This window comes from Miscanthus floridulus, unplaced genomic scaffold (assembly GCF_019320115.1).
Source record: "Miscanthus floridulus cultivar M001 unplaced genomic scaffold, ASM1932011v1 fs_772_3_4, whole genome shotgun sequence".
Taxonomy (NCBI): Eukaryota; Viridiplantae; Streptophyta; class Magnoliopsida; order Poales; family Poaceae; genus Miscanthus; species Miscanthus floridulus.
In genome coordinates, this window is record NW_027097247.1 from 541 (window position 1) to 13,719 (window position 13,179).

Here is a 13,179-nt window from a genome sequence, read left to right on the forward strand (position 1 = left end):
ATACGGCTCCGACCATGATGGATCGGGCTTCGACCATGGTACATCTAGCTCTGACCACGCCTGCATCATCTTCAGCCACGCTGACCACTCGTCGTCCACTTCCCCGCTACGAAGGGAAGCAGATTGGCAACACCGACCTGCTCGACTCCATCGATCGGGTCGGCACTAAACTTGCCAAAACCCTAGCTCTGGTAAATGCAATTCAAAGTCAACCTAATGAATATGTAACTGCTCCCCACAATAGATCTACCCGACCCGGTGGACCAGTCATCCTGCATGACTTGGTATAGATCTCGTGGTCATATCTACTCCTGAAGGGCGCTCCGCTCATTGCCGGCTAGCCTCCGCGATGGGACTCCAGCTTTCTAAGTGCGAAGCCTCGATGGAGAACTACCAGGTCTAGCCCTACGGCCTACGAAATGCTACCTCCAACTACGCGTATAATATACAGTGCTGCTCAGATCTATGTCTTGTACATCGACCTCGGCCGAAGCCACGCAACTTCGTAAACATGATCTGGATTGTGGATTATCAAGAAGGATCCGTCCACACGGTCCAAGAGGGTGACTCTAGCTCCTCGTCTGGCATCGCATCTAATGCCTCTATCCACACTAAGCTCCAGCATCACGATGATAAAGGCGTCAGATACGATCTGGATATCCCAGACCACGCCCTGGGGTTCCCACAATTCCCGTCTTTCCCGCCAAGGCGAGGGGATTTGATCAATGTTGTCAGCAATGACGAACCGCCAGTAGTTGGCGAAACAGAACAAGAAAGGATTGCACGCGAGGCACGCAATATTGACCAGTTTAATCGCTAGCAAATTGAAGCTAAAGCAGAAGAGGAGGCACGACGCTTAAGGGTCCAGCCATGCAAATTCAACAATGCTTTTGACAAGGTGGGGGACAAACATGTCTTTAGGACTCCAAGCACCAACATAGCCGTCGCCATGGCAACAATGCAACGGCTACCCAACACCCCCAAAACCCAAGCAGTTCGCGATGATATACAAGCTTATCTGACGGCTGCTATGGCTCAGACCATAGAGATGGTGAATCAAGCCCGGGCTCCATCTGTTTCAATTGAATCAAGCCACAGCCGCCAATACTCAAGTCGCTCACAGCCACCCAACCAACGTGGCTCGCGCAACAACGACCCATCAGACAACTGTCAAGGTGGAAACGATGGTCATTATAGTGGTCGGGACAACAACCGCCGTGATGTTCGGGATGACAACCGCCGAGATAACCACGGTAATTGCCATGGTCACCACGGTCACAGGATTAATCAGGATGGCAACCGAGATCGCCGTGATGGCAATAACGATCTCCGCTGCTACCTCGGGGAACGCGATCTGTGCGATCGCATCAACCAGAGAGCCAATGATCGAGCATCCCACAAAAGTTATCACCGTATGGAATATGACACTACCCATGACCCGCTGGGTTTGAAGCAGTTTACTCCGCACCTTCGCCAAGTCATATGGCCCAAGAACTTCAAGCTCGAGAAGCTTCAGAAGTACGACGGCAAGGAGAACCCCAAATTATGGGTCATGCTCTATGAAACTGCGTGCAGATCAGCCATGGCTGACGAGCACATCATGTCTAACTACTTCCTAGTCGCTGTTGGCCATGTAGGTCACCAATGGCTAGTTAGCTTGCCGGCAAACTACTTTGATTCTTGGCAAGAGCTCAAGCAAGCCTTCATCGATAACTTCATTGCTACTTGCGAACAACCCAACAACAAATATGATCTACAACGGATTCGAGATCAAAAAGATGAGCCACTACGCGAGTACATCCGGCGTTTCTCGGAGATACGCATCAAGGTCCCATCAATCTCTGACAATGAGGCAATCGAGGCTTTCATCACTGGCCTCCGCTTCCATGATGCCCTAAGGGACAAGCTCCTCCGCAAGAGACCTGAATCGGTCATAGTGCTCCTGGCCACCGCTAAGAAATATGCGGACGCCGACGACGCTAAAAAGATAATTATTGAAGAAGCAGCAAGGGTTCCACGCTCCGACCACCCCCACACCACGACAACTACCGCGACAACCATGGTCGGAACAACAATTTTGACTGCCGCAACCAGTGCAACGACTCCCATGACCACTACGACCAACGTAATTAGTGGCATAACCACCGTGACGATTACAGGGGCAAGCGTGCTCGGGAAGACGACGGCGAGGTCAACACCGTTAAAAAAGGTGGCGGACATCGTAACTATGAAGATGACTATGCCAAAGCATTGAAAGGGCCCTGCCAGCTCCATCCTAAGTCAAACCATACCAAAAAGAATTGCCATATTCTCAAGTCTATCTACATGTGTCAACAGGCTCCGGATACATCCGACAAGCCTAACGACGCAGGGGAACAGCGCAACGAGGATAACGACGATGAAGACGCAGATCCTCGTCACAAGTATGTCAAGCCAACCGATCGCGTGCACACCATCATCGGAGGCAAAGTGTCCATCGAGACCAAACAAGAACGCAAGCTGCTCGCCCGCGCTTGCTTGAATGTGGCCAACACCAACAACCTCCTCACTGATCCACGGCTCCCTCCATGGTCTCACTGTGAAATCTCCTTCAGCAGAAAGGACCAATGGGCTGCAATACCTGAGCCAGGACGTTTTCCCCTAGTCCTCGATCCTTGTATCAACAAGGTTCAGTTCGATAGAGTACTGATCGATGGCGGCAGCTCCATCGATATACTGTTCAAAAATAGTCTGCCCGCCCTAAAGATAGCCTAGGCGGACCTCAAGCCATACGAGGCATAGTTCTGGGGTGTTCTCCCTGGACAGAGCTCTACACCTCTCGGGCAGATCACGCTACCTGTGCAGTTTGGGACCCCGGACCACTTCCGCACTGACTATGTCAACTTCGTGGTCACTGACTTCGATGACACCTACCATGCTATTCTTGGTCGACCGTCGCTCACCAAGTTCATGGCCATACCTCATTACAGGTATCTGGTGCTCAAGATGCCTACCGAGAAAGCAGTTCTAACCCTCCGAGGCAACGTGTACGCAGCTTATACCTACGAGGACGATAGTTTCAAAATAGCAGAGGCTCACGACCTCTATATTCGCATGGCTGAGACCATGCTCGACGCCAAGAAGACCTCGACCGACCACCTGGAGATCCCAGAGCTCGAGGCTCCACGCAAGAACATCAAGTCCAAGGAACACAAGGTGATCTAGCTGGTCGACGGTGATCCTAGCAAAACGGCCCTTATCGGGGCCAACCTGGATCCCAAATAGGAAGATGCGCTCATCAGGTTCTTGAGGAGCAACGTGGATGTGTTCGCATGGAAACCTGCTAACATGCCTGATGTACCTCGGAACTTGATCAAGCACTCCTTGAATGTCAACGGCAAGGCCAAACCTATCAAGCAGAAGCTACGATAGTTCGCTCACGACAAAAAGGAGGCGATTAGGGTAGAAGTTATGTGGCTTTTGGCAGCCAGATTTATCAAAGAAGTGTATCATCTAGAGTGGTTAGCCAACCCAGTTCTTGTACGCAAAAAGAATAATGAATGGAGAATGTGCGTTGATTACACTAATCTCAACAAACACTGCCCTAAGGACCCCTTCGGCTTACCTCGCATAGACGAGGTCGTAGATTCAACCGCCTATTGTGAGCTGCTTTCCTTTCTTGATTGCTACTCTGGTTATCACCAGATTGCTCTAAAAAAGGATGACCAGATCAGGATATCTTTTATCACGCCTTTCGGCGCCTACTGCTACATGACCATGTCGTTCGGGCTCAAGAACATTGGGGCTACCTACCAACGCGCTATACAGGCCTGCCTCAAAGACGAGATAAAAGACGACCTTGTCGAGGCTTATGTTGATGATATAGTTGTCAAAACCAAGGAAGCACATACCCTTGTTGACAACCTGGAACGCACCTTTGCAGCCCTTAACACATTCCAGTGGAAATTAAACCCAAAAAAGTGCATCTTTGGTGTTCCTTCTAGTATACTACTTGGCAATGTCGTCAGTCACGATGGCATACGCCCTAACCCAGAGAAAGTCAAAGCTGTCTTGGACATGAAGACACCCAAAAAGGTGAAGGATGTTCAGAAGCTCACCAGATGCATGGCCGCCCTCAGCCATTTCATATCAAGATTAGGCAAAAAAGGATTACCGTTCTTTAAATTGCTCAAAGCATCCAAAAAGTTTGAGTGGTCAGAGGAAGCAGACACTGCCTTCACACAGCTGAAACAATACCTTACGTCACCTCCGGTCCTCACTGCTCCTAGAGAAGATGAAACACTCCTGCTTTACATTGCGGCTACTAATCGAGTGGTCTCCACGGCCATGGTGGTCGAGCGCGACGAGCCCAGCCATGTCTATAAGGTACAGCGACCAATCTATTTCATCAGTGAGGTACTCAATGAGTCCAAGACTAGGTACCCACAGATTCAGAAGTTGATCTATGCCATACTGATAACATCCCAAAAGTTGAAACATTACTTCGATGGATATCGTGTGGTGGTCATGACTGAGTACCCTCTACGAGACATCATTAGCAACAAGGATGCGAATGGGCGCATCGTCAAATGGGCAGTGGACCTATGCCCCTTCTCCTTGGAATTTGCAAGCCGTACTACAATCAAGTCTCAGGCACTCGTCGATTTCATCGTCGAGTGGATAGACTTAAGCATGCCTGCCTCACCGGGGTCCGATGAGTATTGGACGATGTACTTCGATGGCTCTCTCAACATTGATGGTGTGGGAGCAGGAGTCCTTTTCGTGTCACCATCCAAGGAGCAGCTTCGGTATGTCCTCAGGATTTATTTCCTAGCATCTAATAATGCCACCGAGTACAAAGCATGCCTACATGGTTTGCGCATTGCGGTTGAGCTCGGCGTTAAACGTCTCTATGTCTATGGAGACTCGGCTCTGGTCATCAAACAACTCAACAAGGACTGGGACACGACCAGCGAAAAGATGGATGCATACTGCAAATCAATCAGAAAGCTGGAAGGCAGGTTCTATGGCATCGAGTACATACACGTGGTCCGAGACAAAAATCAAGCAGCGGATGCGCTGTCAAAGTTAGGATCATCTCGAGCCAAAGTCCCACATGGCATATTCATCCAAGACCTACTCACGCCTTCCATCGAAGAGGAAGATTCCACGGTAGATAAGCCTCTAGACTAGCAATTGGTGGCTACGGTTCCGGCGTCGAGCACCACCGAGCCGCCTCCGACCACTCATGAGCCTGACTGGAGAATACCTTTCATCAAGTACCTAACAGATGGTAGCGGTTACACTGATCGAATAGAAAATGAGCGCCTGATGCGTCGCAGTAAGTAGTACCTGCTCATCGATGGCAAGTTATGGCGCAAGAACGCAAAGGAGGAAATCTTGATGAAGTGTATCACCTAGGAGGATGGTGAACATCTCCTAGACCAAATCCACTCTGGCTCCTGCAGCAACCACGTGGCCTCAAGAACATTGGTCGGTAAGGCTTTCCGAGCAGGGTTCTATTGGCCGTTAGCAGTAGCCGATGCAGAGAAGCTAGTCCGCCACTATGAGGGTTGTTAGTTCTTCGCCAAGAGAATCCACATACCAGCACATGAGATCCAGACAATACCAGCCTCTTGGCCCTTCGCATGCTGGGGACTAGATATGATCGGGCCCTTCAAACCGGCTCCTAGGAAATTTACATGCGTCTTTGTGCTGATCGACAAATTTTCTAAGTGGATAGAATACATGCCTCTGGTACAGGCATCCTCAGAAAAGGCTATCACATTCCTTGACTAGGTCATCCACCGTTTCGGCATACCTAACAGCATCATCACTGATCTGGGTACTCAGTTCACCGGGAACGCTTTTTGGGACTTCTGCGATGAAAGGAGCATAGTAGTAAAATATGTCTCGGTGGCGCACCCTAGAGCTAATGGACAAGTCAAGCGGGCAAATGGCATGATCTTGGATGCATTGAAGAAGAGGATGTACAGAGAAAATGACAAAGCTCTTGGAAGATGGCTCAAAGAGTTGCCAGCCGTGGTCTGGGGCCTCAAAACTCAGCCCAGTCGTAACACCGGCGTCTCACCATACTTTATGGTTTATGGCGCTGAGGCAGTCCTCTCAGCAGATATAGCTTTCAGTTTAGCATGGGTAGAGAACTTTGACGAAGGCAAGGTCAATGAAGTACGAGAGCTAGAAGTGAATAGTGCAGAAGAGAAGTGGCTCAATTCCTGTGTACGTACAGCCAAATACCTTGCTGTTTTGCGTAGGTACTACAACAAGAACATTAAAGAGTGGTTCTTCGTGGTTGGGGACCTGGTCCTGAAGTGGAAGATGAATCAGGCTGGTGTTCATAAACTCGCAACCCCATGGGAGGGGCCCTTCATGATCAAGGAAGTCACACGACCAACGTCTTACAGGTTAGCTCACCTGGATGGTACAGATGTACCAAATTCATGGCATATCGACAAGCTTAGACGTTTCTATGCTTAACTACTGAGATATGTACTCCTCTTGTACTTTTGATTTACTTCAATAAAGCTATTATGATTTCTCCGACCACTCTAATGTGTCACTTCAAATTTTATGGTTATTCTAACTTAGCCAGTAAAAGCCGACCACCATTCCTTCTACGGTTTTCGGAGCAGGCCCTGTCTCCGGTTCCTCCCAACGCATGCATGGGATCCGCTCTCTACGCTATGGGTGATCGGCAGGTCCCCCTGGTTTGACTTGTTCGCGTCTACGTGTGCATAGGTCACGCACCTCACACTCCGACCACATGGCAAACTAGGGCCGCACAAACTTTTCAGGATGACATGTCGAGTAAAATGGTACAGCTAAACAGAACATTAACATGTTCTCACTTAGTTACACCAACATGAGTTTTAAGCTTAAATATGTTTTATACAAAGCAAACAAGCTTATGATGATATACAGTTACGTTATTACAAGCTTGCCTGAAGAGGCCCAAGTTTACAATAACACAACTTTGTCCTTCTTCTACAGCTCTAGCCTATTCTATTGGCTGGTCAGGGCACACGACACCCGCTGCTTGCTGCTTCCGATATCCTGCTTGAGTCTTGGGGACACTTGTACTGGTCGAGCTGAAGAGGATGGCCCTACTGATGCCTAGCTGGTTGAGACCGTAGGTTTCATCGGTTAGCTCACAACTGATGGCATTTCTAGCTGACTTGTCGATGGTGTACCCTGTACAGGTGCTGTCCCACCTCCACACAGGTTAATGTCACCAATTATCTTTGACGACAGGTCCAGCTGGGTCATCCAAAGCTCCTCAGCCTTGTCTGGGTCTACCTCCTTTGGGTACCTAGCCTTCAGGTGCTTGAGATCGATCAGGGGGTAGTGGGCACGCACCATGCTTAGCACATGTGCACCTGTGTACTCACCCGCCTCCTTCACGAACTCTTGGAACCATCCCCATGCCTTTCTGCATCTCTCGACCAGTCCGAGCTACGGCGTCCTTGGCACTTCCTCTGTAAGCGCTGGGTCGATAAGGTCAAGGACAGACAAAATGCTAGTTACCACTTCCTGGCACCGGTTCTTCCATGTGTCCCAATCCTCGGTGGTCTCTAGGCATCGCGCCTTCTAGCCATCATGATCTTTCATCACAGCTTCTAGATGTTTCTTGGCATTGACTTTTAAAATTGCAAACCGTACAAGACATCAAAATGTAATAGCATGACAAGATAAGGCAGGCAAAAGAATGAGCAAGGTGGTCTGGAACACTTACTTTTCAGTTCCTCCTTCATCTTAGTTGTGCAGTCCCAGAGTTGAGACTGGTCGTGCGCCAGTTTCTCATTGTCCTCCTTCAGGCGATCACACTCTGTGGCCACACGGCTATTCTCCTCTTGGAGACGGACTACTTCAGCTTCTAAGCCTACACTACAGCTGTCACTACCAACAATGCAACAACACGTGTCATGCACTTGCTGTGATAAAATGATAACTTACTTGTTTTTTCCTGCTCTTTGTTACTGAGCTAGACGACCAGGTTCTGGTTTTGTGCCTCTTGCTCCGTCCTCTCCTGGTCGGCGGCTTCAAGTTGGTGGCGCAAGTGTTCCACCTCGGCCGCCAGTTCTCTATTGCTTGCCATGATCCCCTCAATCTGGTCAAAGCACTTTTTTCAGTACTTTGCAGTCTTCATCAAGTCCTACATGTAAACAAGCTAAGTCAGACAGTTTGACTGAATAGTAGGATCAAGTGGTCAAGCCAAACATACCTAGACTTCTATCACCAGAAGTTTTGCCGCTCGTTCAACTTTCAGGGTCTCTTTGACCTCTGGGATTTCCTCATGCATAACCCACTGGTCGTTCCTCCAGCGCGACACATATACATGTTGTCGTTTGTCTTGGGGACGGCCCAAGACCTCTTCTACTTCGTCCTCTTCAGCCTCTTGTTCAGGAAGCGACGCTGGTCTGGAGTTTGTAGTCTCTGCGACCACTATGGCTTTCCCATAAGCCGTAGCATTGACAAGCATGCTCTATGCCACCTCTGGCTGCTGCTCCTCAGCTTAGTCTGGTCCCCTTGGCGCCGAAGTATCCCCCTCAGCAGGGTTAGTGCTCAGAACACTTGTACTTGGCTTGGCTGTCTTCTCGACTAGCTGCTCAGGGACTGTTGTCTGGCCGCTCGTCTACTGAGGTTCCGGTGGATTTTCTTCTACAGGTTCCTCCATAGCCGGCTGCTGGGCAGTTCTCTCCACCATTTCTGGCGAAGCCATGCCGCACCCGGCTAGCTGGTCGGGATTTTCGGTGGACATTGACCTAATATATCAGAGATAAGTTCATAAGACAATAGTATTCAATATAAATTGAAAGCTTACATCAAGGTTACAGATACTTATAGCTTGGAAGCACGGAATGATGTGGCGAAGGCGCGTCTCTTCGTCCGTGCTTGCTCCACGTGCTCTGTGGGTGCCACCGGGTCACTTTCCATGACCAGTACCGATGCTGGGGCTTGATGCTCGACCCCTTTGTCGCTTGTCCTCGGCATTGTAGTGGTCAGCGATGCGAGTTCCACTGGCACGGAGGAGCCACCCTGCTCTGTCGACACTAGTTGTCTCCTCCTCTTTCGAGGGATGAGTCGGAAGATGTCTACATCCTCTGTTTCATCATCTGACAATGGAAAGATGGCCTGACGATGCTTGTTGGCCGCCGGCCGCTTGCCAGCAGCCCTAGCCGTTGCCTCCTCCCCAACCCCAAGTACAGCCCAGTCGATGTCTTCGATCCTAGCGCTGGTCTAGGCGGTTGGGCTGACAACTTGAGGCCAATCCACACCAGGGGGTGGAGACACGAACACTGCTGCTTTGTCACGACCATTAATCTGAGAAATATACAGGCAACAACACAGTAAGTTTCTATTACAACATAACTCTACGGGTACAAGGCAGCATAATTTACCTTTGGGGGAGGTTGGGCTAGCTTGAAGGCGTGCTCGATGTCACTCAATCTGACATAATTTGGATCAGCTAAGTTGAATAGCTCTCCAATCCTGGCTTTGACTTCGATCTTGTCAAGCGCCTCTTTCCTAGTCCTCGTTGGATCTGTGCTACCCTAGTATTCGTAGCCAGGATGTACCCTCCTCTGGCAGGGCTGGATCCTTCGGTTGATGAAGTTCCCGACCACACTTGGACCATCTAGTTTCCCCCATGGGATCATCCCAAGTAGTTCTGTGATCTGTTCCAAGTGCTCGGTCTTCTCCGACCAACTGTTCTTCTTCTCCAGAATGAACCCCATGTCGCACAGGGTGATCGTGTTCGGCTCTTCGCGGATGTAGAACCACTTCTTGTATCGGTCATCCAGCGATGTGTTCTAGGGGTAGTGCATGTACTGGGTCTTCATCCCATCACGCAGATTGAGGTATACGCCTCTGGCTATCTTTGAGCCGCCACTTCCTTTCTTCCGCAGACAGAACAGATGGCGAAAGAGGTCGAAATGGGGCTAGAAGCCACCATATGCTTCGCAAAGATGAATGAAGGTGGAGACAAGAAGAATCAAGTTGGGATGCAGATTGCAAATCCCAATCTCGTAATACAAACAGAGCCCCTAAAGGAAAGGGTGCACTGGAACCCCAAAACCCCGCTTGAAGAAATCCTCAAAAACCACAATCTCACCTAGTTGTGGATTGGGGTAGCTTTCTCCTTCCGGCGTGCACCATACCGTGAGTGCCTTATTGTGGAGCACTCCCATGGTGACGAGGTCTTCGATGGTCTGCTCGTTGCTCCTTGACTTCCACCACTCCTTCGACATGACTCCGGCTTTCTTCTGGGCGTCTCTCTTCACCATTAATCCGTCCTTGCTAAAGGGGTGGATACGGTGGAGGGATGATTGGTGATGATTTCGGAGGTATAGGGTTTGGCAAGAGGAAGAAGAAGGCTACGGCGGTGAATGATAATGGGGATCGGTAAAAAGTAACTTACCAGTTCTATATTATAATTAACCAAGAGTTTCGTCGTTTTGTCCGCTTGAGATTCTTGGGAGACGTGCACACGCGTCGTAGATGGTTGTTTTCACAACCTCGAGATCTACGCCAATAAACGCGCCCCTTCATTACCAGTGTACGCGCCTCTTCATTGCTAGTGTGAGAGGGCCCACACTGATGCACCTCTTTACAGGTGTCAAGCGACTGTTTGCTAGAAAGGGCAAGAAGATAGTATAACATGCTATACCTGTCTGCTTTTTTGACTAGACGTGTACGATTGGACTTGACAGAATAAGAAGATAAATAAATACACCAAATAATAGTACAAGAGGCGTTCATTTCTTCGCTGCATGTCTTGTGCTCAAGGATGGTCCAGACCATTGCCATGCTCGAGGACTGCTCCGACCACTACCATGCTCGGGGACTGCTCCGATCATTACCTTTCTTGGGGACTGCCTAGACCACTACCGTGCTCGGGGACTACCCAGACCACTACCATGCTCGGGGACTGCTCCGACCACTACCATGCTCGGGGACTGCTACGACCACTACCGTGTTCGGGGACTGCTCCAACCACTAATGTGCTCGGGGACTATCCCGACCACTGCTCGGAGACTGCTCTCCTCGGCTACATGTGATTTGTACTCACATAGAGTTGAGAGACATTTATTTAGACCTTGCTACAAGGCTCATACTTCGCCTTCCAGCAAGCTCGGGGACTACATCGGTACGATGCACCTGCCGGTGCATCTCGTATCGCCTGTACGACGATTGGATTCTTAACTCCAGTGCAAATTCTTTTTAGACCCTAGCACCACGTGCCTACGTCACCTACTACCAGGATCGGGGACTAAGTGGGCACACTTCACCTTGCGGTGAATGTGTTTATTTAATTGACCCCTATGCTTTGACTGATTGTAAGGATTACTATCGTGCTCGGGAACTATCCTGACCCCTGCTCGGAGATCATTCTCCTCGGCTACATGTGATTTGTACTCACATACAGTTGAGAGATATTTATTTAGACCTTGCTACAAGGCTCATACTTCGCCTTCCAGCAAGCCTGGGGACTACATTGGTACGATGCACCTACCGGTGCATCTTGTATCGCCTGTACGACGATTGGGTTCTCAACTTAACTGGGAATTCTTTTTAGACCCTGGCACCACGTGCCTACGTCACCTACTACCAGGCTCGGGGACTAAGTGGGCACACTTCACCTTGCGGTGAATGTGTTTGTTTTTCGACCCCTATGCCTTTGATGATCAAGGATGCTACGCTTCAAGATTCACTTACATTTCTTTTCAGAAATACAAGTGGGCACACTTCATAGGACAGAAATCTTTTTCTTTTTTCTTAAGAGCACCATACATTCTTCGGACAACCTACTTCTCTGGCGACAATGATGGTCAGAGATGTCAAGGACTCAAGCCTTACTATTCGGAGAAGGTTAAAATGGCATATCGCAGCATAATACATGGTGCTCGGGGACTAGCTGTGGGGGTATTAACCCCTATACCCTTAAGGCTAAGCTTGGGCTGGCCCAGATCAGTGGGTCCAGTCCACCAAAAGACGACACGCAGCCCGGCCAACCTATTCGGAGTCCCGCGCAAGGAGTCAAGATAGATTTGGCGATCAAGCAAGATCTTGGTCGGTTAGAATAGGAATCCTTATCCGGCCACCTATGGCAATTGTAACTGACTAGGATTAGTTTCCAGATCTGTAACCCTGCCCCCCGAACTATATAAGGTGGACAGGGACCCCTCTAAAAAATATCTCTCATTGACATACAGCAATACAATCAGACGTAGGACATATGTATTATGCCTTCTTGGTGGCCGAACCTGGATAAAACCTCATGTCTGTCTTGCATCACCGTCTTGTTTGTGGCTTGCGCATCTGTCTACCGACAATCTACTACCTTGGGCATACCCCTAGGTAGACTGCCGACCATATTTCATCGACACAAAGGCCTCTAAAGATGGTGTTTCGAGCCTTTGCATTCCACTTTTCATAATTAACCTCATCGCCTTGTAAGTGTGTAGCATCCTGAGGTTTTGGGAAGCCTTGTGAGATGGCTCTAAGTATACCAACGTCTAGAGCTTCTAAGTATGCCTCCATGCGGATTTTCCAATATGGAAAGTCATCTCCCTCAAAGATAGGAGGAGGTCCATCCCCGTGAGACATCTTGCTCTAAGCGATTAAGCTTAAAAACATGAGCACGAGGCTCTAATACAAATTGAAAGGATCAAGATGCCCAAGAGGGGGGGGGGTGAATTAGGTTAATTCTAAATTTTTTTGCAATAATTAAATCCTATGGTTAGCCCAATTAACCCCTTGTGCCTAGAAAAGTGTTTCTATCAATCTAACGCACAAAGGACTTGCAACCTATGTTCCAAACTTACTCTAGCATGGCAATTTTATGAATGTAAAAACAAGTATTGAATTGCTTGAAGTAAATGCTCAAAGTAAATGGAGAGAGAGGAACGCGACGATGTTTTGCCAAGGTATCGAAGAGTCGCCACTCCCCACTAGTCCTCATTGGAGCACCTGCGCAAGGGTGTAGCTCCCCCTTGATCCGTGCAAGGATCAAGTGCTCTCTATGGGTTGATTCTTTGACACTCCATCACGGTGAATCACCCACAACCGCTCACAACTTGAGTTGGGTCACCCACAAGCTCCGTCGGGTGATCACTAAGCTCCCAATCACCACCAAGCCGTCTAGGTGATGGCGATCACCAAGAGTAACAAGCACAAACT

General features: G+C 49.2%; 1 protein-coding gene across 1 annotated transcript in view; it reads right to left on the minus strand.

Annotated features, from left to right (window-relative positions):
• Positions 1 to 1,159: 1,159 nt before the first annotated feature.
• LOC136533022 (uncharacterized) overlaps positions 1,160 to 13,179 on the minus strand; it is a 52,192-nt gene continuing 40,172 nt past the window's right edge. The window contains exon 2 of the mRNA XM_066525593.1: positions 1,160 to 1,354. Within this exon, the coding sequence (XP_066381690.1) occupies positions 1,160 to 1,354 (195 nt within the window). The remainder of the gene's footprint in view (positions 1,355 to 13,179) is intronic.